Source organism: Haplochromis burtoni, unplaced genomic scaffold (assembly GCF_018398535.1).
Source record: "Haplochromis burtoni strain Fernald_Lab_line unplaced genomic scaffold, NCSU_Asbu1 Contig_453, whole genome shotgun sequence".
Lineage (NCBI taxonomy): Eukaryota > Metazoa > Chordata > Actinopteri > Cichliformes > Cichlidae > Haplochromis > Haplochromis burtoni.
The window spans coordinates 353,790-381,775 of record NW_024582814.1 but is presented as its reverse complement, the minus strand read 5'-3'; the positions used below and the strand labels follow the sequence as shown (position 1 = coordinate 381,775).

The following is a 27,986-nucleotide window of genomic DNA, read 5'->3' as shown; positions in this document are numbered from 1 at the left end:
TGGAATCACTACAGTCCCACACACCAACACAAATCCCCATATGGACACAAATACGGACGGTGGACACACATGGAATATGTATGAGCGTATGAGAGACCTGAAAACAATCATCACAGTGATTCTACTATGAACAGGTAGAAACAGAGGCTGACTGCTCATCACTGCTTTGTCTTCTGTTGAAGCTCATCCTCTCCCTGCTCATCACGCTAGGTTTTTCGCTAGCCCTGCGTTAGCATGTTGTCCGTGCTTGCAAAAAGCTCAAATCTTGCCACCAGTATAATCCAGTTGTTTCTGTCCTGCATGCAGATTCAACGTTATCATCACGCTCTCGTCCCTTTGTGCCATAAAAATAAAATGAATGTCCATATCTCATTCCTGACAAGCTGTAGACTTCATCGTTCTCCTTCTGCTGCACACAAGCTGAAATCTTTGTAACACAAGTACTGGCATAATTGCAACTGGAATTAAATTTTTCACTAATGGTTTATGTTACTGCATTACTGAAAAAATGTAATGTGATTATAATACATGGAGGTATACGGTCTCCATTGTTTAACATGTCACAGTCAACAGTCAGATGACATTATCAGCATAGTATTTTTTTTAAATTCCCTTTTCTTCACTCGTTAGGTGAAGATGAGGAGTTAGGACCACCCCCCTCAGTAGATGAGGCAGCTGATGCCCTGATGACGAGGCTTGGTTTTCTACTTGGAGAAAAGGTCATCAGTGGAGAGCCAGGCTCCCCTTACCATGCTCAGGATGGGCAGGTAAGTAACACACACGCTTTTGTTCCACCTAAATCATCGAATGCTCTTAGGTTCAGAGATTTAACTGTGAATCTGCCATACGATGTTTTATCGAGGTCGTGGAAAGTCTCGTTCCACGGATAAATCTATTTCATCCATCCACTGTGTTTCTATTTGAATATTTAAAGATGTTTTGCCAAAAAATGCTAACTTATACAGACAGATGATAACTATAAGAATGAGAACTGTACGATATAACATTAATACCTATAATGCACAATAATAGAAGAATATTTCTATTTTTCTTTTGCCTTTCCCACAGAGGATGTCTCCTTCTTCCAGTCTGGCTAGTAGCAACACCTCGCCCAGTTCCACACTGCACCCTCCCACTGGTGCTGAAGGCAGTAGTAACAACAAGCACGCCTCCCCGAACCATGCCTCCGTCACCTCCCCCACCTCAACACTGGAGAGCAGAGACAGTGGGATCATAGGTAAGGGGCAGTTGTCTTCAAATGGGCCATTAAACAACCAGCTCTTGTTGCTAATGCCCCCTGTTTCCCCTTCTCTCTAATTTTCAGCCACGCTGACTAGCTATTCTGCTGACTCAGCTGCAGAGAGGGATGACGGCGCTAAGTATGCAGGAGAATGTTACCATGGCAGCAGTCTCAACCTGTGGCAGCAGGGGGGTCGACCAGTGGTGGCGTCCACTTCGTCTACCAGTGTGGTAGCGTCAGGAAGCAGAAATGAGGGTTTTCTTTATAGGGTGGACGACAGCATGGCTGCCTCCACTTACAGCCTAAACAAACTCCACCCAGATCGAGGCACTGGCCTCACCCAGTCATCAGGTTCCACCCATTCCATCCCCCTCTACTTCATGCCTCGCCCTAATTCGGTTGCTGGTAAGATGGCAGATGAATGCGATGTGGCCTTTTTTGCCTTTCAGCACAGTGTGAGGTTCTGTTGCATTTTACCAGATATTTATAGTTAGTGTGGTCTAGAAAAGTCACAACTAACTGGCTGACACCAACCAACCATAAAAGTCCAGCTTAACAAGCTCCACATATAAAAGAATCTATAATTTTGCAGATTGCTTACAGATAATTTCATTTTAGACCAAATCGTAAAAGAAAACCTGGTAAAAAGAGAGCCAGCGGCAGGACAGGGAACTCAGTTTAAACTCAGCACAGCTCACTAAGCCCATAATCTGGCTTCATAGTGCATCCCTCTGCTCTGCAAAAGTGAATTCAGAGTGTGTCCCAGTGCATACGCAACGCACTTGTATTCAAATTTGTATACAAATATACAAACAATTGCAGTGAATTATGGGGGCGGCAGTTAGAAAAAGATTCCTATATTATCAATAAGTGACATGGATGACTTTATGGGCACGTTCATTCATTTTGCATCAAACTGAATAAAACATGAAATTAGTTTTTTAATGTTGCTGTTATTATAAAAACCTGCCAGGACACTTTGCAGTGTGATTGGATCACATGCACGCAGTAGTGAGGAATTAAAACACAGCTTGTTCTCTAGTTTATAATCTGTCTTTAAAAAAACCCTCACCTTTATGTAAAAACATAAATATAATAATAAATATATATATATAAATATATAATAAACATACAGGTTAGGGCTACAGTTAGACACAGAGAGTTAAAGACAGTGTTTCAGAAGCACACATAGAAAATCACAGTCCTGGATCCAGGCCATACTTCACCAGAGACATAACTGAGGCACGGGCAGATGTTAATACAGAATCCTTAACACCTTAAAAAGAGCACCTATTAAGACTGGTTTCTTTCAAGTTTCTGGTTTATTCCATCTGTACACAGGCAGGTGTGTTAACAAGCTCGTCATTGGTAGTTTATAAACTGCTGATAAAAGGCAACATGCTGAAAAATGGAGATGGTGCCTGGGTAACGTGTTCAGAGCCCATTCTCCTTTTCCTCTTCTCCTTCTCCTGTTTCAATAAAAGCTAAAAGTCATGAGCACTTTGGGGAAGGAAGGAAGTGACACACAGGATACAAGGCACAGCCTGCACTCGTATTCTCTGCAGTGCAACAGGATTGTTACTGGAGTCATTAAGACAAAAGTTCTGGTAGGTTTCTCACAGCTTTGTGTTTGCAGCCAGGGAAAGTTAAAGTTTTTAACTTGTATTAGTCCTTTGTTAGGTTTTATATCAACTTTATAGGAACTGTCAAGATGCTGAAATCCTACTAATCCTGCCTGTTTGCTTTGCTAACAACAGATACGGAAATCTGTTCTAAAGCTATAAACACGTTTGTCTTCATACAAGCTAGAAGACACATGAGTACTTTTGGTTGGTTGGTGTTATGTTAAGATTAACTTGTTAAATTGTTCATACAGCGATTTGTAACATATTTGTTACTGAGAGTGTTTAAATATTTCTCACTGTTGTGGAGTATATTTGTGGAGGTATGTTAATGGTAAATGAACAATAAGAACAGTTTTAAAAGAGATTTAAAGTCTAGGAGCTATATGAGTCCATAGAATGTAAAACGAGTCTCGCTGATGAAGGTGACTCTACATATATATAGCTCTAGGCTACATAAAAGACTTCACAAAGCAGATGGTGACATCATGTTGGCTACATCCATCTTTTATACTGACTAATTTCTCCTAGCTGTGTCCTCCTTTAACAAAAACAAGAATTATAAGAATATTCTCGTCTAACCTTTGGCAAGAACGTGAATGCATCGGTTTACCAAAGTGCCAGACCTGTTTGTACCAAGTAGTAAGGACACATTCACCATAGCTAACTTAAACTTTGGAGTTTCTTCAGTGGAAAAAAATATATCTACAAACGGCTCTAATTTAGTTTTCTATAACCAACTTAGCATCTGTATAAAGCACATTATGTCAATTATTTTGCAGCAGTCTTATTACAGCATTTTTTTTTTATTTCTCTTTAGCCACTAGTTCGGCCCACCTTGAAGACCTGGCTTATCTTGATGAGCAGCAGAGACACATCCCTTCAAGGACATCCCTCAGAATGCCTAGACAGAATTCTGGGATTCGTAGTCAACAGGACCACAGAGGTAAATGCACACATGGTGCCAAACATCCTGAGATGCAGTTATAATAAATGGCAGCATTACACGCGCTCCTCTCTTCCCTCTCTTCCAGCAGTTCGTTTCACTCCCTCTCTGAACCTGAAGCCGCTTCACTTTGAGGTTCCTGGTCTCTCATCTGATTGGCTCTTCACCGGCAGGGAGTGGCTCTTCCAAGAAATGGACACCTGCCTCCGCAGTGATGATCCAGCAACCAGCCGGGGCGCGGTTATCATCGGCAACATGGGATTTGGCAAAACGGCCATCATTGCTCGCTTGGTGGCACTTAGTTGTCATGGAAACCGTATGTGGCCAAATGCTTCTAGCAGCCAGACCATAAACAAACGTAAGAGGAAAAGATCCCTCCTGTTTCACAGCTCTGTAAACTGTGTCGTACAAGAGACATTATGTGGATATTAGCAGAACCCTAGAAAAAACGTATGCAAGAGTTAAACTTCAGGTTGCGTTTGCATATCAGAAAGTTCATTTCTTGTGTAGCCTCTCACCACTGACACTGGAAAAGAGGTTCAGCAAGATAAAGAGCCAAAGCACACAGCCAAGACGAGGCTCTGAGTGTCTTTGACCAGTTTAGACAAAAATGTTTACTTAAATTCACTCAGAGTAACAGAGTCATCATATGTAACCCAATAAAATCCACAGGGCCAGTAGCCAGACCCATAGCTGAGCCAGGCATCAGAAAAACATTGTAAAATCATGCAGTTAATGAAGGCAACAGCTGCTCAGAAAGAATGACACGTTTGTATGTTTGAATTTCCCAGATGTGGAGACTTTTTCCCACGACTCCCTGGGAAGAGGTGGAGGAGGAGATGAAGGGGGGTCAGGAGAAAGCTGTCCAGGCACACCAGAAATGAGGAGGAGACAGGAGGAGGCGCTGAGGAGGCTCGCGGGACAGGTAGTGTCCCTACTTCATTCCTCTTTCTACTTTTTAATCAAAGATGACCCATTGTGCTTTTCATAATTTTCTGTAGGCTGCTTGTGTACAGCAGTGGAAATGACCATAAAAGACCCACATGAATTAGACTGCTGTAATACCAACCAGTGTAATGAATGAAGCTAAAAGGCCAGCGTGTGAATCCACCTCAGCAAAGTTTTACTGAAAATCTACAGATGATTCACCGACTTTCTTCTGCCTCTGTTTTGTAGGTAGTCTCATATCATTTCTGTCAGGCCGATAACTGCCACACCTGTCTCGTTCCGGAGTTTGTCCACAACATGGCGGCTACATTAAGTAGCGCGCCTCAGCTGGCTGCCTATCGTGAACTACTGCACCGGGCGCCACAGCTCCAGAGCATGCTCAGTCTGCGCTCCTGTATCCAGGATCCGATCTCTGCCCTTCAGAAAGGAATACTAGAACCGCTCGATGCACTCTACAGAGGTACAGCTTCTACTACATTCTGCTGTGGCACATTAACTGATGTGCAGTGATGCAATGTGAGTTTGTTTTGTTTGTTTTCCAGAAAATAAACTGCATGTAGAAGGGGCGGGCCTTATTGTACTGATTGATGGGCTAAACGAGGCAGAGTTCCACCGGCCGGACTACGGCGACACGCTGACCTCCTTTCTATCCCGAACCATCCAGAAATTTCCTTCCTGGCTGAAGGTCATTACCACTGTCAGGACCAGTCAGCAGGTAAACACAAGTCACAAACACACAGAAGTGTAAAATCACAAAGGTGGCCGTGAAATGGGAACAAAAGAGCACACAGGTGCGTTAGAGGGGCAACAATGAGGCAACCCCCAAAACAGGAATGGTTTTACAACTGGAGGACACAGACATTTTTCCCTCCTCATCTTTTCTGACTGTTTTTTCACTACTTTTGCATTTGTTTGCATTTGACTGGGGTCACCTGGTAGCATGAGGTGATACCTGGACCCTACAGAGGTCACACGGGTAGTCCGGCTCCTGCCAATGCGTGCCATTCCTGCTGTGTCTTTCAGCACAGTCTCAAGAACATCGAAGAGATTCCAGGAGACTGTAGGAGACCTGGACAGGGTTGAAGAGGATGAGAACATGTGTGAATGATTCTGACCAAACAATCAGAAACAGACTTCATGAGGGTGGTCTCAGGGCCCGATGTCCTCTAGTGGGCCTTTTAGTCACAGGCCAGCACTGTGGAGCCTGATAGACATCTGCCATACAAATCCACAACTGGCAGCTCCATAGATGAGAGCAGGTTCACCCTGAACACATTAAAGGAGAAAGACTCTATGCTAGTGCAGTGGGTCCTAGGTTCCCGGCATTGTGAAGAGAGCATAAACATACAAACGAGCACATGGGGACTATTTTGAGTTGTGTTGGTTTCTGCCATTGTTACCAGTGTTAACTGAATATCTCTTATCAGTTTGCAACCTTCTGAATATGATTAAAATCATATTATTCTGAAGCAAATACTATCTGTGCTGCCAAATTACTGTGAGCAGCACACACGGCTAATAAACAAAACTTTCTTTGTGTTTTTATTCAATCAGGACATCACTCATTCTCTGCCCTTTCACCGCATCTCTTTAGACCGAATGGATGAGAATAGCGCCATAGACCAGGACCTGCAGGTAAGGTGTAAATAGATTTCTATTTCTCTGTCTGTCTGCACATCTGTACTGCATCAGTCTGTCTTTTCTCAGGGTTACCTGATGCAGCGTATCCACAGCAGCACTGAGATCCAAAGCAATGTGTCACTGAGCAATGGCCGCCTCGATAACACTGCACTGTCCAAACTGATCAGCCACCTGAAGAGCCTGAGCAGAGGCTCATATCTCTATTTAAAACTGATCCTGGACCTGATAGAGGGGGGATACCTCGTTCTGAAGAGCTCCAGCTTCAAGGTGAGATGGGGAAAGAAGGTAAAGGTCAAATGAAGTCCTGAAGAAAGTCGAGACTGCTACGAACTAGAGTAAAGAAGTAACTGACAGTTGAAGTATAATCGACACAGATTAAAGCACTTTCGTTTAAACACGGATGAAATAAATCAAGCGGTATTCATAGTTTCCACATGACATCACATTGTTACAGGAACTCCACATGGAGGGCAAAAATTATTTTCTCTACTGTCTGCTTGTCATTTTTACCAGATTTGTTTAGCCAAAATACAGGACAGTTACTAATCTTCCCCATACTGGAAATATTTAGTGTGTGCTACTGTTTAAAAAGCTATAGACACATTCAGTCTGTTACTGTGCCATACCGCTGGAAAAATGTCCGTCACAGTTGGCTCTTGGAGATTATATCAGCATTTGAGTAAATGTATTTAAAGGGACTGACTGTTCTGACTACATTTTATTTTAAAATTAGTTTCAGTCATTGAATTTTATGTCAAACAACTTTGTGAAAGGGACAGTCTCTGAAACTCAGCGTGTGAAAAAACAACATCTTTTCCACTGAAAATCACCAACATCAGTTTCAGTCGACCCTGAACTTAATCTGTATTTGAAATGCACATGCCAAAACGTTTACTAGCAGCGATTCTGTGACTTGTTTAAGTTTCAGTGTAAACATAATATAAACAAATGTCAGCTGAAATAACTGAAGCGTACAAGAGCGAGAGCATGTTAGTTTAAATAACTGGACACTGCGGAAAGTAGTGGGCGTGGCATTTTAAATGTAAACAAAGAGATACTGATGTGTAACCATGAAGCACAAATGTGTGCACTCTTTGTAGCTCATCTGATATACCGAAAAGGCTTTTAATGTGTGTGTGTGTGTGTGTGTGTGTGTGTGTGTGTGTGTGTGTGTGTGTGTGTGTGTGTGTGTGTGTGTGCAGGTGGTTCCTGTGAGTCTAGCAGAGGTTTACCTGCTGCAGCTCAACATGCGCTTTCCCACCCAGTCGTCCTTCCAGAGAGTTCTACCTTTACTCAACGTTACTGTGGCATCGCTGCACCCGCTGACTGACCAGCAGGTAAAGGCTCAGTCGCAGTAGAGTAAAAACAGGACAGCAGCTTCCTTGCAACTAGGAAAAATCAGTAATTGACTGCAGGTAGTACATTTATCATAGTTATTCGTTTTAGCATCACAAAAACATTGCATATAATTGCTGACTTGACGCCAATCAGTTGTAGACTGATTCTGTCTTATTGCTGTTATTCTGCCATCTTGACACAGCAAAGTTGTTTTAAGGATGGCAGCTGACTGAGCTGACAGGCCTGGTCACCGTCTCAAAACAACCATTTCAAAGGCAACAAGTTTGTAGTAATTTAGTAATTTGTGGGCTGTGGTCCCCAGTGTGATTGTAGCATAGCACACCAGCATTTTCACGTTGGTAAACTTTATGTAGTATACTGTGGACTCAGAACATGAAGAGTTTACTGGAAGTAACATTTGTAACACTACTGAATTTTGTGAGCACACATACACGAGATACTTTTTTCTTCAGTGAAGATGACTGTTTAACAAATATACACACCGAATAACTCTAGTGAGCATTAGCAATACTGACAACATATTCTTGCCCCGCTGGCTCAAAATTGATTGTTGGTCCCTCCTACAGGGAACTTTACAATGTTCCTCTGTCATCTTTATCACCGTTTGTGGTGGGGCGTGGTCTGCGGTGTTGTGCAGGGAGGGCGGACGCACCTGCACGGCATCCTTCATCACGCCCGCCTAGTTATAAACACGGGGTGTGAATATTGAATAAAATGGCTCAAACCTGTGATCCCTGGACCCGCCGTGTCTCATTCACACCACACCGTTATAATTAGACCATGATATTACTCACAGAGCCATATTTGATATTGCGAATAGATTTAAGCCCTCAAAGTAATGACTTGAAATGCATCGATTGTGTGTATAATTGTGTTACCTTGTAAGAACCGTCCTTTGAAATCAGTGACGCTATCAGGATATTTTTTATGAACAAATATCATCAAACTTCCTGATGTGCCTTTCAGACTCAGCTGTGCTTCAGTTAGTGCTAGCATGCTAATAGTTGCTAACAGTGGATACAATACTGTCAATGCACAGCTGTTTGAGGTGGTAAATGCGGGCACCCTGGCCGGAGGTTCGCTGGAGTGGGCGGAGTTCTCACAGCGCCTGGAGCAGCTCTCCTCGTTCCTGTTGCGGCGCAGCGACGGCAGTCGGATGCTAAACCACACCTCCTTCAGGGAGTGGCTCATGTGGAGGGAGGAGGGCCAGGATGACCGGTTCCTCTGCGATCCCAGGTATAGTCAGAGGGCATGATTGACAAATGGAGAGAGAAGAAAGCAGGGACAGATGTTTCTCACTGAGCTGTGTGTCTCTGTTTCCAGGAGTGGCCACACTCTCCTGTCCTTCTGGCTCTGCAGACAGGCAGGAAAGCTGACCCGACAGCAGACACTGGAGCTCGGGCATCACATCCTGAAGGCGCACATCTACAAGGCGAGCTCTCACACACAAAGTTAGACACGCATACGCAGATACATGGGTTGGAAACCACACCAGTAGATTTTTTTTACAGATCACAAACCAATGAGATGCCACTGTTTTATGTCTAACTGTTGGTTTCTGTCACATTTGTTCTCCTCATCCAGGGCCTGAGTAAGAAGCTAGGGGTTTCCTCCTCAGTTCTGCAAGGGCTGTGGCTGTCATACAGCACCCAGAGCCTGAGCCCTGTTCTTGCGTCACTGCGCAACCTCTACACCCCCAATATCAAGGTAACAATGCATACTCACACACACACACGAGTGTATTTCCCACCACAGTTCTGCTGTAACTTTCCTCTTTTCCTTTTGCAGGTGAGCAGATTGCTGATTATGGCTGGGGCTGATGTGGATTACTGTAGCGATGTCCTCAACAACGCCCCCCTGCTGTGTGTCCACGCTCACCTGGGCCACACTGATGCTGTAGCACTGCTGCTTGATCATGGAGCACAGGTAAGGAAAAAGAAAAGGCCGTGGAGCTTTTTAAACATCATGTGAGTTCATAGAGACGCGTCATTGGGTGTTAACAGGAGCAGATTTACTCCAACCACAATTCCACCTTCAATTTTTAGCTGGATGCTTGGTCACATGATGGTTTGACTGCACTGGGATTCGCTGCTGCAGCTGGTCACCTGGATATCGTCACAATGCTGAGTCAGCACAGAGCCAAGGTAGCTACCAGTTCTACTCCACATGTGCAGTTTGGTGTCAAACAGATGTTTGCAGCTAATGTAAAGAATGACAACAGCAGGATTTGCACAGGCTTCCGTGCAGTACATCCCATAATTCAGTAGCTTGTAGATCCACCATTTGCTGAAAAAGTAATAGTTTTCTGTCCCTTGCGTTGTTTCAAGGTAATTGTGCACAAAAAAATATAACCGTGGTATGCAAGGGGCCAACCTTATACATACAGTGAAATATGTTAAATAAGGAAAATTGAGATTGTTGCAGTTCAGTTGCTCTTTTTCTTTTGATTCTTGGTCTCATAACCTTTTCTGATAGTCAGTGGCATCACTGCAATTTAACCTAGAAAGAGTCCCAACCCTGTTTTTGAGTGTCTGTCTCCCCTTGGGTGCAGGTGGGTCACGTGGACGGCTCCGGTCGGTGCGTGCTGGTTCACGCAGCCCAGCGAGGCCACCTCGAGGTGCTGCGCTTTCTCCTAAAGAGGGCGGAGTGGAGTTGTACTACCTGCTGTGGACAGAAGGGGGCAAGCAGGAGCCAAGCAGTGCAGCAGGCTTTGATTGCTGCAGCCAGCATGGGACACACAGAGGTGATACAAACACACACACACACACATACACACCTTTAATGTATAACACTGTGTGGTACAGAATATACAATCACATAGTCGGGTGTGTGTGTAGATGGTGTCATACCTATTGGACCTTCCAGAGGAAGATGAAGAAGGGGAGGAGAGACCTGAGATCAACACATATGACAGTCTATGGGGAGAGACAGGTAATGACTATGTAACTACTATTGTGTAACTACTTTGTCACGGCAGGCTTTGTTTTTCTGTCAACCAGATCAGTGTGATAAATTCACGTGGAACATGGTGGGAAGCAATGTTTTCATAAACATGCTTTGGTTTGCTTAAAAGGTCATTTACAATAACGGATGATGTAGCGGGATCATTTTCCCACCACAACCTCATAATTAATGAGAGGCAAGCAGGAGACAACATGACTGATCACTATACTTTACATTAGTAGCATCTAGTGGACGAAAGTGTTCACTTCAGGAAAAACAGAAAAAATAAGTATTTGGACTCTTCTACATGTTTGGTTCCTCTGGCCAAGATTATTATATTTATATTATATAAGAGCAAAAAACCAACACAATAAAATAAGTCTTTGAAAAATATAATTAAAATGAGACAAACAATAAATAAATACAAATAAAAACATACAGTGAATGTGAAAAACAAGCTGATACAATAACGACTATACTGAAGCAATAAAAACTGAATGGAAACGAGCAAATACACAATAGAAAACTATACTGAAAACAAAAGGTTCTCCTAAGAAATACAGAAGTTTTATTTATGTAGTCATCTCGAGGTCCTTTATGTTGTAAGATAAAGACCCTAAAGTAGTAGAGTGAAAATCCCAACATCAGACGTCCCCTCGGTGAGAAAGCGCTTGGTGACAGGGGGAAGGAAAAACCTCCAGCAGAGCCAGGATCAGACCTGGGTGATTCTGTCTCATTGCAAACTTTTCTTACCAAAGCTCAGACGTGGATTCATTTAATATCCATCGCGTCATTTCAAAATAAACTCTGGCTTCTACATTTAATGTTTGTTCTCTAACACCTACCGCAGCTTTATATGCCATATGTTCAGTTACAGAGCTGAAGTTTGTAATCGTCTGGTTTCCCTTGTCTCACTCTGTGTGTTTGCGTCAGCTCTGACAGCAGCAGCAGGATGTGGCTGTCTGTCTGTCTGCAGGCTCTTGTTGGATCAGGGGGCAGCTGTGGAGCAAGGAAACAAGCAGGGTGTCACTCCACTTTTCAGCGCCGTGAGACGGGGTCACTGGCAGGTATGGTGGAACCAGAAAGCAAACAGGCACATGATCACGCGATACCTGCAGCAGATAACTGCAGTCTTCCTCCTCATGCATCCTTCGGTCAGGTGGTGGAGTTGTTTCTGAATCAGGGGGTGGAGGTGAACATGGTGGACCAGCAGGGTCGAACATCTCTGATGACTGCAGCCTCAGAGGGACACATGAGCACTGCCCAGCTGCTGCTGGATCATGGTAATCACACACTGCACTCTGCAGCCAGAAAAACAGCAAGAGTTGCTGCAGCAATGCAATTAAACCAGCAGTCACATTGTTTATGTCCAACTTCAGTTCAGTCAGAAAGTATTTTTTACTTTTTCTTTGATCAGGAGATTCAGATGTTAAAAAACCCTTGAAAACGAGATTGGTCCTAATCAATAATACTTTAACTACAAACGCTAATCTTAGAGGACAGCTGTGATACTGTACAGTATTCTCAGTGTGTACACTGCTGTAAAAACGTGTTTTCCTCTTTCCTGACACTGACAAAAAAGTAGAAGAAATATGAAATGAATCTGTTGTCCTCGTGATCAAACACTCCACTGTAGGAATTTACAGTTTTAACAGAAATGGCATGTGTGCTGAGACTAGTGAGGCCATGTTTGTAGCCATTATTTATAAGGTCGTCCTTAGAGCCCCCATTCTACTCACTCTGACCCTGACAATAGCTCCGACCCTAATGATTCTGTCTGTTTCCAGGAGCCTCCCTCGAACAGACCGACAGAGAAGGGCTAACGGCACTGAGCTGGGCGTGTCTAAAAGGCCAGCTCTCATTGGTCAGAGAGCTTGTGGAGAGAGGAGCAGCCACAACTCATGCAGACCGCAATGGACGCACGCCTCTGGATCTGGCTGCATTCTGCGGAGACCCAGATGTGGTGTGTACAGCCAGAGTAACCATGATTGTGTTAGTTAATTTAGAACAGTTACCTGTCCTACCTGTTCTGCAGCCGCTGCAGAGGGCAATGTAATGTAGCCGGAGGAGAATTTATAAAAGTGGTGAAAAATGTCGCTTTGATCCGTGTCCAGGTGCAGTACCTTGTGGATCACGGTGCGTCAGTGGAGCATGTGGACTGCAGCGGGATGCGCCCTCTGGATCGAGCAGTCGGCTGCAGAAACACTTCTGCAGTCATCGCTCTACTGAAAAAGGGAGCCAAAATAGGTAGAAGCATGAAGCATGTTCAGTTTAACAGCAAGAATTAAACCGTGGATGCTGTAGTTATGCAGTAAGCATCTTCACTGCTGCATGGCCGGACTCCCATATAGTTCATTTCCATTAGCAATACATCATCCTGCAGAATGAACCTTCATGAATTCTAAATCATCCTTCATATATCCCTAAACTAAACTTGCATGTGTGTGTGTGTGTGTGTGTGTGTGTGTGTGTGTGTGTGTGTGTGTGTGTGTAGGACCTGCAACCTGGGCCATGGCAACCTCTAAGCCAGATATCTTAATGGTTCTGCTCAGTAAATTGATCCAAGAAGGAGATAAATTGTACAAGGTAGCGCACATTTCCATCTTGATGAGATTTGATTTGATTGACTCGATATCGATTTGATTCGATATTCCAAAGTTCTTTCTGAAAGAGTTTCTTTTTTTTTGCTTTCCAGCAAGGTAAAGTGAGGGAAGCCGCTCACTCCTATCAGTCAGCTCTCCAGAAGTTTCCAGGAGACGAGCTGAAGACGTTCAAACAGCTCAGGGTGTGCGTGCTGCTCAACCTGTCACGCTGCCGCCGCAAGATGAACGTGAGGCTTCTTCTTACACACGCACATGTTGAGAATATTTTGCTTATTATTTTGAAACAAATCTCATCTCGAAAACTTTATTTCAGTATTGATATATCGTTAATCTTCCTTACAGGACTTCAGCCTTGCTGAGGAGTTTGCTACCAAGGCCCTGGAGCTAAAAGCCAAATCTTATGAAGCCTTTTATGCCAGAGCCCGTGCCAAACGCAGCCGCAGGTAAACAGTGTCGTGAGAAATTGAATAAAACTAACTGATCGTCATCTTCTGAGAGTTTGGGTTCTTTGGATCTTCAGTAGTAGAACTGTGATGATTTTATTGTTTGACATTTTTAAACTATTTGAAACTTAGACACGAGATTGCAGTGAGAAAGAGTTGAGTAGTTTTAGGCTCACTACCATGTAAAGAAAACCTGAGAGATAGAGTGACCTGAACTGTAAGAAGAAGAAGACATATGTGCTTTTAACTTGGCGGGGTGTTGTCAGTTTCCAGTTAGCTCCATGCTAAGGCTCTACACAGTTTGCTAAGGCCTCAGTTACACAGGCCCAGAGACCAGCTGGCAATCCCCTGTTAACCTCCAATCACTAGGAAAGCAAAAAGGGTGCTGGACCAAAAACCATCTTGTGATTGCTTTCATTGCTAGAAGATTACTGCGGTCACTCATAGTTTGCATAGAAGATGCCAGCTTGTCTGCACTCAGTCACTAACTAACCACCATGTAGTGGTGAAGCATGAAAAAGTACAGCACAAACCAGAAACGGAGACCATTTCCCTTCAAAGTAAAAGTATTCCACTCTGTGACCACATGCAACTTCCTGCAACCGCTTGCCAACCAGACACACTTTCCCCTAGTGACGAGTGGTTACCGTGGGGTCACTGACTGGCACCGTTCACCAGAGAGTAAAGACCTAAAGCTTTGACCTAGCATTGCCTTACAGTCACAGTGACTGAAGGCATAGATGTCAGATGGAGGGACACATTTTTAAGCCTGTTTTTTCTTTGTGAATGTGATTGCAGCAAATTTCAGGTAACCAGACATCGAAAGATTGGAACAGACCTTCTAAACACTGACAATATGAAACCTATAATTCCGGAAACATTTTTATATACACATTCTCTGTCATCTTCTGAAGTTTGTCCTGTTTTCACTCCTTGTCACTATCACAACCCAGACAATTCCACGCTGCTTTGGAGGACCTGATTGAAGCCAGCCGTTTGTGCCCATCCAACCGGGAGATTCAGCGCCTGCTGTCACGGGTCAAAGAAGAGTGTCGGCAGGCTGCACAGCAAAAGGACACTCATCCTCCATCATCTAATCACGTCTATCAGCAGAACATGTCCATCAGCGAGGCCAGGTCTAGAGATTCAGGTTGTTTGCAGGTACAGGATAGAGAGGGGCTTACAGAGGAAGAGGAGGAAGAGGAGAAAGCAGAGAGCAGTTTCAGGGAAAGAGACTCCTCTCCCTGTCACCTTCAACCTGCGGTTCAAAGTCTTGACACCCGCTGCCACTCTGGGGTACCATCGCCCTCCTCCCTTTCCCCCACTCATCTGTATCATCACCTCCCCAGTCCCACCCACGCAGCCTCCCTTTCTTCACCTAGTCACTCTGCACCTCCCCCTCCTTCCACATCTTATCACGATTTCAGCCCTACTTCCTCCCTAATCCAGCATCAGCAGCGAGGTGGCATAGTGTCTGAAAGTATGCCTACATTGTCCGAAAGTGGAGGTGTACAAAACTATCCACAGTCTGACTTAGATCAGAACCAGGGAGTCCAGCGTCACCCCCATCTGGCTGGTCAGAGGTTCCAGAAGCAGAACCCCATCCAAGGCCACTGGCTCCAACCAGCCAAAGCACAGGTGGTCCGAACCAATCAGCCCAGTTCTTCTACCCACTCCAGCATGGTTTTGGGAAGTTCTGCCTATTCCCAGTTCGCCCATCTGCCCAAAGAACTAGCAGAGCTTGGGGAAGGCTTTTGCTCAAATCCTATGGATGTCAGGCCTAGCCCATTGGCTCAGCCTGGTCTGAGCTCTGGAGCTTCTTATGTACAGGATGAAGAAGAAGAAGTTGACCTGGTTAGCCAGGCCAGAGGCACATCTGGCTATGGGAAAGCAGCAGGAGCCGAGTGGGCGGGGGTAAACCGTTTTGGCCAGTCCCGTCAGTTCAGCCGTAACCAATCCAAAGCAGCCTACTACCCTTTGGAAGTTACAGAGGCAGCAATGGGGTCTTCAGATAGGCTTCAGTCATCGCACGATTATCAGTATCAACACCAGGGTGGTCTTCGACGTCCACTCAGTGCTCACCCAACCTCCTCCTCTGGTCATTCCCCTAGGCCTCTCATCCATTCCCAGAGTGTCAGCGTCCGTTTCTCCCCCAGCAGTGGTAGTCTTGCTACTGGACAGCCAGCTAATCTTGGGCCAGGCTTTAGGACATCGGCCTCTGTTCAGCACATGGATCTACCTTCAGATCTGGCCTCTGCTAGAAGCATTAGTGGTTACCATGATGATAACTTCCTGATCGCCTCTCCCCAGTCAGAAATATGCATGTCAGGAGGCGGGACTTACCCTGGAGAGGTGGGACGTTCATCTAGGAACACTCCTTTTATGGGAGTAATCGACAAGACGGCAAGGGTGCACCAGCAGTATCAGCAACAGGCTCCGTCCAGCTCAGCGTCCTGTCTCAGTCCGTCTCGCTCCTGGGCCGTGTCTTCAGTGGACACAGTTGTCACTTCGCCCAGCAAAAACCCCCCTCCACCCCAGCTCTCATCCTTTGCCTACCACAACCGCAGCAACAACAATGCCCACAATGGTCACGCCTCTTATGATAACCAGCTGGACTTCTATGACGTGACGCCAGGAAATGTTCATCAGGGTGAGGGCTCAGTGCAGGTTGCCTGTCAGAATCTCTCCTACATGGATGTGAAGGTGGCTCGGACGCTGCCCATGATCCACAGCTGCTCGGACAGACCGACTGAGAGACGTACGGGTCCTACGTCTCCGGTTAAACCAAAAAGACCCTTTGTAGAGTCCAATGTGTAAAGACAATACAAGAACATTAATGAAAAGTGGTATAAATGAAGTCACTGTACCGATATACTGGAAGACTGTTCTTGAAACAAAGTAATGTCAAGTTCCTACATTTAGTACTTGGAATGTTTATAAGAGCAAGACACACCAAGTTCAGACTGGGTAAAAGCTTTTGTTTTCATTTGGTTGTATTTGTTAGTATGCTTCAGAGAACTCCACCTCACTTGCTAGGTTAAGTGATTGCTCTATGTTGTTTTTGGAAAGAGTGCCACTTCATCTTAGGCAAGATGCCTAACCTATAAGAACGGCATGGAACATATTCACCAATAATGAACTGGTTCTGCCATTTGGAAGTGAAACATTAACAGGTGTTCACCTCACAAAGCACAAGAATGAAGAAGATAATTATGGAATAAGACTGTATTCTTCTTCTTGCACAATTCTGGCTTGAATTACATTTTAAAACTGCAGTTCAAGTCTAAATGGTGAGGTCCAGACAGGAGAGAAAAAGCACCGCAATTACCTTTGCCTGCTGCCGACGCCTTTAATAAAGATCTCATTTCAAGATTGAAGCGCTTAAATAACACAGACTTGAAAGAAATGGACGAATCCAGGCTCGCGTCATTGTACCAGTCAAACGCTTGTTAGTGACCCAGACCCAAGCCATAGTTTGAGAAACTCGAAAATACTGTCATTGAATAAACACTGAGTTAAAAAAAAACAAAGGAGAAAAAATTGTATTTATCTTTTTAAGTTATGTCTGTATCAAACTGTAAAGTTTCTTTTTGTTTTTTCTTAAAACGGTATTCCTTTGGGATTTGCCATCGTGTTTATTTTGGGGGATCGTCTGTGAGAACACGTAAACTGAAACTTTAGAGTTTTAGTTTACATGAAGCAGAAACTCTAAAGTTTTCCATGTTGGGTTAACATTGGTCTCTTTCTGGGTTCAGTTAGAACGATATAGCGCATTTGTAAAAATTGGATTTTTTGGAAGGGTCATCCATTCAGCCTTTTTCTGTGCTCTCTGAAGGCCTTTTATATTCTGTAGTCCTAATGGTCTAATTATGCAAACCATATGATTCCAAGTGATACACCAGGGCTCTTCATACTGTATTATGTTGGAAACATTTTGCTTGTATGTGCCTCGGTTGTCAGTACTGTCAGTCACTCTCACTCTGACCATTAACTTGGCTTGACATGTAATTTCCGGATATTTGTCCTCAACAATGTGCATTTGAACTCTTTGGATGGTGTTGTATGTTTTTCTTGCCTTTCCAAAGATAACTGTGTAAAATTCCAATGAAACAATCTATTTATCTGCGCGAAACCAGCTTAATTTATGACCATGCCAAGCTAACTATCTTACCACCAACAGCAGCCACAGAGCCTTACCAATGAGGCCCAAAAATGTACCACTATTCAACTACATTCATTTACTGTGTTGAGGTTTGTTTGTTTTTCAAAAACTAAAGTTCAGTTCACTTTTTTCATCTTATCATCCACTGTGTGTTTCACAGTCAGATCAGAATCTTAGCCTCACAAACATTAGCATACGTAGCCGTGTGTTTACTTACTCTTCAGATGGTTCCTCCAACTTTGGTGTGTTTCTGTGCTTGTTATAAACGCCTGCGCTCAGAAAAAGTTTAAAATCTTCGAAAATTAAGTAAAGTTCAAATAAAATGTGAAGAAACAACTTCTCCAAAACATGTACATTGTACTGTGTTGGAGCAACACCATCTTAAGTTGTACTAGAGCCAGGCAGGACTTTTCATGTGAAATCGGTTTGTACCATGAGCTGGTGCAGTGAATCAGTATAACCTTTATTTAATAATGTTCTTATTTATAGTGCTGTTCTGGGAAAAGGCAAATTCTCTTGAGGCAACAAGGGCAGAAATAAAAAGAGACAAGAAAAGTTTTTTAAAAGTGGTGAAAGTTTTTGTTAGAATTTGCAAAGTATAATTAAAAAAAGGAAGTTTAGGTCAGAACATAGACCTAAATTTGGATGTTAAATAGGAAAAAAACTGTCGTAATCAAAGATGATAATTAAAATGTTTGTCTGCAACAAATGATTTTAAGTCATTAATCAAAAGTCTTATTATATAACAAACATTTATAGTTGTCGACAGTGTTTCTGCTTATGTGATATCAAAGACTAGGCGTCAGTAACAGTAACTGTGACATAAAAAAAGTTTTCCTCGTTGTGCCACGTTACTGGGTTTTAAAAGTCGTTACTTTGAATGGAAAATGCGTTTTTCTTATCGTACCTTAGATGCTAGGGCTAACAAACATCTGCTGCAATACAGAAATTACGCTGTTTCTTTTTTGCGTTTCCCAAAGCGATCACCATCTACTTGGGATTTTGAATGTTACCAATTTTTAGCACACTATCATTTATGAATCCATCAAACACATGTTTATTTATGTCTTTACAAGGTTTTCCTTTCAAACCAGTAGTTTGCCTAGCTTGCTAAAACAGATAAAACAGACAACATATTTATGGCAAAAGACACGGTTTACTGCTCAAAATGCTTTTGTCTATGTCAGCAAGGAATGATTTAACTTTTCCATCTTAACCTTGTTAACGACAAGGGGAGGTGGCTAGCTGAATATTTAAAAGAGGGACAAGTTTCACTTTAATCATATATTAAGATCAGGCTTCTTTAAAACTGTCTTTTATAAACATGAATGCCAGTTTTTGTACATTTGTAGTGCTTTTTCCCCCCAAACTTCTCACTTTCAGTTGCTGTTGCTGATGAAACAAGTGACGTCTGACACAGCGCACACAGTACAGACTCTGACCACTGCCATCATCTCGTACTGCTCAGGGGACTGCAGCTGTGAGATGATATTAGCAATTTGATGTTCAAAGTGAAAACGTGGAAAATCTGTTAGCAAAACTGTGTGTTGTGCATCACATGTAGGATGTTTACCTTCTGTCTGCATTGGTGCCTGACTGTGAAATATCCCGTCAGAACAGAGCCAAGTCAGTGTGTACTTTGGGCTCTTTCACAGTGTGTAAGATGAGCTTACATTTAAAACCAAGGATGGTGACGAGAAGAGCTTCATTATCAAACATTTCAAGCAACATGAATGTGTTTTTGGCTCATGTGGAATCACTGAGTTAGAAAGAGGAATAAAGCTGAATAAAAGACTGAACTGTAAGTCTGTCTCTCATTGTGTGACCCAACAAGGAAAAGCTTTTTTGGGTATAATCTTACATTAGAACAAGAACTTTACCTTCTTGCTATGTGGCAACACTGGTTAAAGGCCCTAAAGGTTTTACAATGAAGAAAAACTGTGTTCCCGTATGTGTTTGCAGACAGCATTACATACTGTATGCATTGTTATTAGCACAAGTATTCATTTATATGCTCACATGGATAAATGCTTTTGCTTTAACTGTGGTGGAAAGATTGTGTTGATCTTATATGCAGTGCTCTTACAATAACTGATTGTTTTTTGGCCACTTGGGGGCAGCAGAAGCAATCTAAATAGAATATTGATTTTAACATAAAGCACCAGTCAGTGGGCTATCGGGCCTTTTATGATTGCTTTGTAAGAATGAGCCAGACTGCTCCTTCGGCCATCCTAAACTTTTTGCTGTGGAAAACTTTAGGAGTGGCAAGCGCAGCTCTCAGGGTAAACTACAGATCTTTTATCTGTTTAACCTTTCAGGAAATAAAGAGGGAACAGACCTCAACTGGCCATCAAACTGCTTTTCAGTTCCATGTCCAGTTCCATTTGAGCGTTAGAAAATGTAAACCCTGAACAGTTAACGTGATACCCACTTAGATTATTACTGAATGTCTGCACTTCAATGACATCTTGCCTGTGTGATTTAAAATCCACTATGTTGGTGTACAAAGGCAAAAACGACAAAACTGGTGCAGCTTAATGCACATAAAGGTGACGTGAACAGCTTGTTACGTACAGTAAAAATGTTTGTTTTAGAATGTTCATTTTAAAACAATCTACAATTCAAATATGTTTTCTTGCTGCTTTCACATCCAATGTTAAAAATCTGGGGAAAATAATCTCAAACACTTTATTTCAGGTTGTCCTGATAAGATCGGGACTTCCTGTGAACAACGACACTGTCACAACTTACAGAAAAATGAACAACCTCCACCAAGCTCTCTCTGAGGCACAAAGACTGAAGTCCGAGCCGAAGTCGAGCAAAACAAAACAAAAAGTAGATTTAAAACATACATGTAGGTATTTGAATACACACAACAGGTTATTGAAGCATTTAAACAGGAACAGTTACTGATAGGATTCGGTCAGAAAATAGGACTTTATGGTACTGCAGGTCACGAAGACGGAGCAACAGCAGAGGAAATTTTATCATACAACCAATTCACACCACCTTTGATGCCACATATTGACCCCAAAATGAACGTGGACCTGTGGCTCTTTAGTTACACAGAGAGGAACATGAGGGGAACTCAACCAATGTTCACAGACAGAAGAGCAGCACGGAGAGTAGACAGCGGCTGCGGAGAACAGTTTTTGAACACGTGGTTCTCCAGCAGAGCACAGAGTCTATCCTACAGACTACCAGCGCACCACCCTGCTCCACCTTGCTCCACCCTGCTCACAGAAAGGCTACGTTTGCAGGATTTGTACAATTGTTCCGAGGGTAGTGTAGCTTCTTTTTGAGCGTCAAAGTAGAAATTTGTGTTTGTGGTTTCTTTCTTTAGTCAAATTTAATTCCACTGATAAGGTGCCAGATTTACTAAAAAGGATAGCATCAGCACAATCACCAAATAACGCCCATGGCAGCCATCTGCTGTGACTTTCTGGAAGGTACAACTTGAATCTTCTCACACCGCTGTCTGTCTGAGGGTTAAGACCTGGTTTTAGAGTTATGTTAGGTGTGAGATTTACTGTAGTTAATATGGTTAAAATTGGGGGTGAGACGCTGGGAGTGCATTAATGTCAATAACTGTCCTCACAAAGCCGACACAGAGCAGAGCTGAGGAGGAAAGGACGGGAGAGGAGAACACTGCACCTACTCGGGTCGGCTGATGCTACATCTTTAATATAGTTAAGACACAATGATAAAACACAAGTGAAGGAATCCAAGACACATTTAAGCAAAACGAGAATCACAACCTAACCATGAACACTGCACAACAGGAAACAATAAAATATAAACTGCGCCCTTCAACTACACAAACATGACGCTCCATATCACAATGTGTAGTGAAACAGTACATTTTTAACTATGTTTGTATAAATGTTTTTCATGACAAAGCTGACAGAGCTGGTAACATGAGAAGGACAGTTATTACAGATTTCTGTTCTTACTTCACTGAACCTAAAGCTGAACTCATTTTCTGACAGGTATGCAGGTACTAACAGAGACTGGTAGCACAGGTGGTCTGTTGGCTCTGTAGATGTAGATCACAGAGAGGCGTCAGGCTTCAGAGTGAGATTAAGGCGTGGTTGGTGATCCCCCGTCAGTCAGTGTCTTGAAATGGACGGACAGAGCTTCTTCCTCTGGGTTTGGTGGGCGTCTGTACTCCTCCCTCGTCATCAGGTGTCCCAGCACCAATCCAAAGCACACCAACAGGATACCCAAGACGTTGGCCAGCACTCCCTCTGGGGTGAACTTAGAGTAGGTCGGCCTGGCCCCAAGGAAGCAAGGGGACATCATAAGTGGGTAAGGGCATAGTAAAATTTAAGGTTAGTTGAGATAAATCAGGAGCAGATGGTGGTTATTGAGGATTTGCAGACATGTGACCACAAACCATGTGATGTTAACTTGTCTGACATTCTGCACTTGTGACATTGTGGGATCAATGAATGTAGGTCACTCAGTGGCCATCTCTCAACCAGCAGTTGTGAGGGAAAATTTAGTACTCCCCGACTTTACTGCGAGTGGTTGGTGGAGTTTGCTGGGAAATGATTGCTTAAGGATCACACAGACCTACAGACTGGTCAGTGATCAACCTGGCAACCACGTGTCACCAGGGAAAAACTTATTTCGGTTGGCAATGACCTTCTTCCGATTGCTTTGGTCACTATCATATTGCTGTGTTTGTAGTTTGAATGGAAATGACAAACTTGCATTTTGGAAAGTTTTGCTACCTCTTAGCATGTCATTAGCAAGTATTTACAGACAACGATTTAAAAAAATTGCCCACAACCTCAGCAGCCTGCTAGGAGGTCTTTGGTGTAGCGCCTTCTTTGCAACCAATTTCATGCAGCCAACAACCTCCAGGAACCACTACACATTTTCCTTAGCAACTGGTGATTGTACCATGTCCACCATGGTAGGCAACAAGAGCAGTGTGCGGATGTACTGGATTAGAGTGGTGGATTTCTTTTTATCAGAGCCATCTGACTTCTGAGATCCAAGCTGTAATCAGCGATGACCCTAACTAAAAAGGCCTTTACGCACCAGACTCGTAATATCTGATATGAAGCCATAAAAACCGGCCATGTTATATTCCCTGGACAAATGTCCAGCTTTATATTTTCAGATCAAACCACTGGTGCTGAATATACAATAATGTGGAAATAGTCAAATAAATGTAGTTACTTAAACAAGAAATGATTTCAAAAAGAAATGACAAAAACACAACGACCTTCACAAGCCACTCGTGTGATGTCATACTGTCTGTGGTTTATGCCTAAAGAACATCACTAATGAAATGAAGACGAGGGGGCAGATACTCGAGCACAGACATACATGATGTTGAAGAGGAGCGTCTCCGTGATGCCCAGCAGGCTGGTCCCTACGGACATTACCAGCAGAGCCAGGCCACAGAACACGTGGACAGGCAAGTATGAGGCTCGTAACCATGCCGACGCAACAGGAAACAGGAAGAACATCAAACCCATCACCCACTGGCAAAAATGGAGGGATAAAAAGTTTAGTGTTGTAATCTGTTACATTTGCTGCAGAGATTCAGTCTGTGTGTGTGTACCTGTAAGCAGAACAGGATTAGGGTAGTCATACCGCACCAGCTGTGTAGAGAGTACATGTCAGGAATCTTGGCTGCCCTGTGGTAGTCAAACACAGCCACAAAACCTGCACGCACGCATAGAGCAACATGTCAGACGGACACACACATGGTTATTTAAAAAAATACAAACATCTGCAGCAGTCAGACGCCGGCTGATGTAGCTGCCTTACCTACAATACTCATGATGAGAGCGAGCAGGTGAATAATGCCGTGAAGCAGCTTTACGTTCTTCTTCGGCTCATTGTGAAACACTCTGTAGACCAGGATGGCTGGAGAGGCAGACAGACAGAGACATGGAGACAGAGGGAAGACTATAGAATCCATTAAGTGCATTTAACACTGATCAAACATTACACACATGTTAATTGCTGTTTGTTCTTTTTTAGACTTTTGTTTTTTATCCAATGCAGTCTGAAACAGCAAAACATGATTCATACTCATATTTCATAACCTCAGGGTCGGTGGTTCGATCCCAGGCTGCTTCCTGAATGCATGCCAACTATCCTTGGGCAAGATACTAACCCCATGTTTGCCTACTGGTGGTGGTCAGAGGGCCCAGTGGCGCCAGTGTCCGGCAGCCTCGCCTCTGTCAGTGCGCCCCAGGGCAGCTGTGGCTACAATGTAGCTGCCATCACCAGTGTGGACCCATTGTCCATCATTTTTAAAGGTGCCTGGCAGAATGTGACACGTTACTAATGGATGAAGATGTCTGCAATCAGTCTTTAACACGGTGCATGCCTGTAAGCTGTTTGCATTGACCACTGGGCAACAAAATTAGAAGACCATGTAAAGTATGGAAGGAATCACAAGTAAAAAGAAACAATTGTTATTTTGAGGTCTATCTTTACTTTGCTAGAAACATAATCTGTATTTTATTCAGAATTCAAGGCAACACAACTAAACAGCATGATTGTGTGTCACTTCCTGCAGTGACACCATTATTGGAGCTAACATTTGATTTTCTATAAAATAAAGCAATTACAGATTCCTTCCTTCATTCCTTCTATCCAGTATAAGGTCACAGTGGGGCTGGAGCTTATCTCAATGGTTATGGCTCCAGAGGCAGAGTACACCCAAAACAAACTGCCAGCCTGTTCCAGGGTACCAGATACAGACAGACAATCTGTCAAGCTCACAGCCACACACTAATTTAGAATGAACAATCACACGACCCCCTATAAGCAAGCATTTGGCAACAGTGGGAAGGAAAAACTCCTTTTTAACAGGAAGAAACCTCCAGCAGAACCAGAGTCAGGACGGTCCAGCTGGAAGTGAGGGGACACTGTGGTAAAAGGTCAGCATTAATACTGTGCAGCAACTGAGCTTCCAGCTCTTCCACACACACACTCTAATTGTTCTCAGCATAAATCCTTCATTCACCCACCTGAGCCAACAGCTTTGTTTAATTTCCACTTCACAGCGTCACAGAGATTTAAGCCACCTCATGGGGGTGCAAGATACTCAAAAGAACCCAATATTAAAGGCGAAGAAGGGGGGCATGAGCTGAAGTGTAACAGCATTAGTGTGGACATGTGTTTGTTTTTGTGTGAGGAACGCCCCCAGGAGGTTTCCATTTCACATCAAGATCCTTCCTCAATCTCATTCTAATGTCCAGTTAACCTTTGTTTTTATTGCTCTAATGCAATCTAGCACTGAACCAGTTGAGTTAATGTGGTTACTCTCATTAGAACGGTACCCAGGGCTGCGGACACAAAGCAAAGTCTGCTGCAGCATGAGCAGGTGGCAGCAATACGTCAAAAACAGTGACGGTGTGTCCAAAACAAATCAAGTTGAGCTGGATGACTGACGGCACCATCAAAAGGGAAAATCTGCATTAAAAAGAAACTGAACACGGGAATTGGAAAGAATGGCCTAACCAAGCTGCTATATAGTGTCATTTCGAAACAATGAATGAATGAATACATTTAGACGTATTAATGGCTTGTGTGACACAGTAATTGCTGGTGGGCAGTCTCTCCACATCAGGTCCACATACCAAGCGCCTGGATCAAATGAACATGTGACATCTGAAGTTCAAGTCAGATTTGACAAAATTCCTACAATTTTTACGCTGTTTAAGTCTTTTGCTCACCTCACAAAACATTTGTGTGTGACAGAGCAACTTCACCTCAGCTGTCATTTGCACTTCCTTTAATCTGGCTGTGTGGATGTGTATGTCGTGTGGGCGTGTCATCCAACTGTCTTAATGTGTGGGGTCAAGTGTGTTCTGCATTTTTCACTCTTGTAACGTTGTATTGTGGTGATCTGAGTTCAGTCTTGAATGATGTTTATCGTGCTGTTGCAGAGTGACTAAGACTAAAGCTACATGAAGACTACATACAAAAGCATGCAGTGCTGTGCAGGCATCTTAAGCCACTCTTCATTTTCTTATATTTTCCGTTTTCAGCAGTCAGACTTTCATTATGTTTTTCTTAAGTGTTCTTGAGCAGAAACTCTTCCAGCTTTCTGAAGGTCTTACATTGACTGCATTTTCACTCATTTTCAGTCCAGTCCTTGTACCTGACCGTTTGAAGAGGAATGTTTTTTTGTTTTTTGAGCCACTTAACACTGGCCTAAAAAAAATCAACAATACAGTGTGACAGATATAAAATAATATTCCTGCACCAACAAGGGGATTTCCCGAGTTACTAGCAGTAACCCAAGTTATCTGGCAATCCGTCCAAGGATTTCTTTTTGACACCCAATGGCCGTCAGGATGGTGTCGACTAGCCTGTAGAGGTCAGTGTGTCCCATCATGGGGATGCCTCCCCACACCATCACTGACCCACCACCAGAGATGTCAGTCTGAACAATGCTAAAGGCCGCATCCCATTCTCCAGAGCTTCTCCAGGGTCACGTGTGTCACTCAAGGTGAACATGCTCTCAATGGTGGACCGGCCAGTTCTGGTATTTGATGGCATACAGGGCTCTACGGTACCAGACAGTTCTACCCTCATGAAGTCTGTTTATGATTTTTTTGGGTCAGAAACATTCACACTAGTGGTCTGCTGGAGTTCATTTTGTCGCTCTCGTAGTGCACACCTTGTTCCTCCTTGCACAAAGGAACAGATACTAGTCCCAGTGATGGATTGAGGGCCTTCTACCACCCTGTCCAGCTCTCCTACAGTAAATGCCTGTCCCCCAGAACCTCCTTGTGGCAGTGTTGCGCAGCTGATGATATACTCTGATTAAAAAGTGTTGCTTTATTTTTTTTTGTAGAGCCTCATCCTTTTGTTTTCATCGAGTTATAACTAGCTACATTTGTGCATAAAGGATGACAAAAGGCAGAGTAAATACATGAAAAAGCTGAGTCAAAAATATTATTTCACTTTCATCTAACAAACTAACTTCCTTCTTAATGTCAGGTATCAAATTAACTGGTAATCTGGTAATTAGCATGAAGGTCAATTGCAACTAACCTGAACTCTAACACAAGAATATTTGATTTTGTTTATACAATTTTGACAGTCAGGGTGCAAATAACATAATAATTCCAACTGACACATTTTAAAACTGGTGGAGTGCAGCTAGCAGCGGTTAGCTCAATATATCCAGCACGGGGAGGCTGAGCTGTCTAAACAGGCTACAGCATGAACAAACAAGAAGACCCAGTTCTGAGAAATACCATAATTGGACAAGAGAATTTAAAGACCAATAGAGTGGAGGCCCTCTGCTGTCAGTGAAAAATATGCTGTTGTTTGCTGACTGGTGCTTTTTTGTGCCACTTTTCCCTTTAGAGTCATCCTGTCAAACCTTTACTGGATGCGTGACAAAAACACACACGCAAGCTGTTTACATTCATTCAGTGATGCAAACCATTCCCCCTTTCCTCTGTTTGGTCTCAGTCCTGCTGGGTCAGGTTAGGGAGGATTGATGGGTGTCTGGCCAGCGTTAGCTTAATGTAACAAGTCAGCAAATCAGTGGCTTGAGGCTACGATGCACTGGTGCACACTCATAAGCTCAGACACACACCAACAGTCCTACTAATTTAGAGCAGCCATTTTCTGTTGAGCATTTTGCAAGGGAAAAAAAGAGAGAGGAACAATCACTGGCTGCAAGTTTTTCAAATTATTCTAACATTTCAGCTGAGCTCTGGCTAACTGGTCAGCTGGATATCACTTTGATATTTCAGCAAGAACTCTCTGCTCTGCTTCTATAAGGCATTTATGGTGCTCAATGGAAACAAGCCCACGATTGGGAGCAGGGCTGGCTCGTGTTTTAGCCACATGCTCAATAAACAAATATCAGTATCAGCTACGAGATGTTACATTTTAAATTAAGTCGCCCATTTCTACCCCAGGTGGTGCAAGTTAAGAGTTTAACTTGAATAACATTGAAACACTTACCAAAATGCTCAACTTGTTTGAAATTGAACATGATGTCTTTGTTTGATTTCATGTTTATTCTGGGTTTTGTGTGTGTGTGTGTGTGTGTGTGTGTGTGTGTGTGTGTGTGTGTGTGT

At 43.3% G+C, this 27,986-nt stretch overlaps 2 protein-coding genes across 4 annotated transcripts in view; one reads left to right on the top strand and one right to left on the bottom strand.

Moving 5' to 3' along the window:
• tanc2a (tetratricopeptide repeat, ankyrin repeat and coiled-coil containing 2a) overlaps positions 1-19,702 on the top strand; it is a 67,757-nt gene extending 48,055 nt beyond the window's left edge. For 2 of the 3 annotated variants that reach the window (XM_005945975.2, XM_042213554.1), the window contains 26 exons: positions 631-767; positions 1,069-1,237; positions 1,325-1,645; positions 3,683-3,808; positions 3,897-4,166; positions 4,600-4,733; positions 4,985-5,216; positions 5,299-5,471; positions 6,311-6,391; positions 6,464-6,664; positions 7,600-7,734; positions 8,796-8,992; positions 9,080-9,188; positions 9,341-9,463; positions 9,545-9,682; positions 9,802-9,900; positions 10,308-10,499; positions 10,594-10,687; positions 11,633-11,766; positions 11,859-11,982; positions 12,487-12,662; positions 12,814-12,946; positions 13,194-13,285; positions 13,395-13,529; positions 13,645-13,745; positions 14,699-19,702. In XM_005945975.2, coding sequence (XP_005946037.1) covers positions 631-767; positions 1,069-1,237; positions 1,325-1,645; positions 3,683-3,808; positions 3,897-4,166; positions 4,600-4,733; positions 4,985-5,216; positions 5,299-5,471; positions 6,311-6,391; positions 6,464-6,664; positions 7,600-7,734; positions 8,796-8,992; positions 9,080-9,188; positions 9,341-9,463; positions 9,545-9,682; positions 9,802-9,900; positions 10,308-10,499; positions 10,594-10,687; positions 11,633-11,766; positions 11,859-11,982; positions 12,487-12,662; positions 12,814-12,946; positions 13,194-13,285; positions 13,395-13,529; positions 13,645-13,745; positions 14,699-16,562 — 5,690 coding nt within the window. In that variant the 3' untranslated portion in view covers positions 16,563-19,702. The remainder of the gene's footprint in view (positions 1-630; positions 768-1,068; positions 1,238-1,324; positions 1,646-3,682; positions 3,809-3,896; positions 4,167-4,599; positions 4,734-4,984; positions 5,217-5,298; positions 5,472-6,310; positions 6,392-6,463; positions 6,665-7,599; positions 7,735-8,795; positions 8,993-9,079; positions 9,189-9,340; positions 9,464-9,544; positions 9,683-9,801; positions 9,901-10,307; positions 10,500-10,593; positions 10,688-11,632; positions 11,767-11,858; positions 11,983-12,486; positions 12,663-12,813; positions 12,947-13,193; positions 13,286-13,394; positions 13,530-13,644; positions 13,746-14,698) is intronic. The other variant, XM_042213555.1, reaches the window with a different exon arrangement.
• A 1,868-nt stretch (positions 19,703-21,570) lies between these two features.
• Positions 21,571-27,986, bottom strand: part of LOC102314440 (transmembrane ascorbate-dependent reductase CYB561) — a 12,387-nt gene continuing 5,971 nt past the window's right edge. Inside the window, exons 3-6 of the mRNA XM_014341239.2 lie at positions 23,695-23,793; positions 23,486-23,589; positions 23,248-23,405; positions 21,571-22,180 (exon numbers count right to left, since the gene is read on the bottom strand). Coding sequence (XP_014196725.1) covers positions 21,988-22,180; positions 23,248-23,405; positions 23,486-23,589; positions 23,695-23,793 — 554 coding nt within the window. The 3' untranslated portion in view covers positions 21,571-21,987. The remainder of the gene's footprint in view (positions 22,181-23,247; positions 23,406-23,485; positions 23,590-23,694; positions 23,794-27,986) is intronic.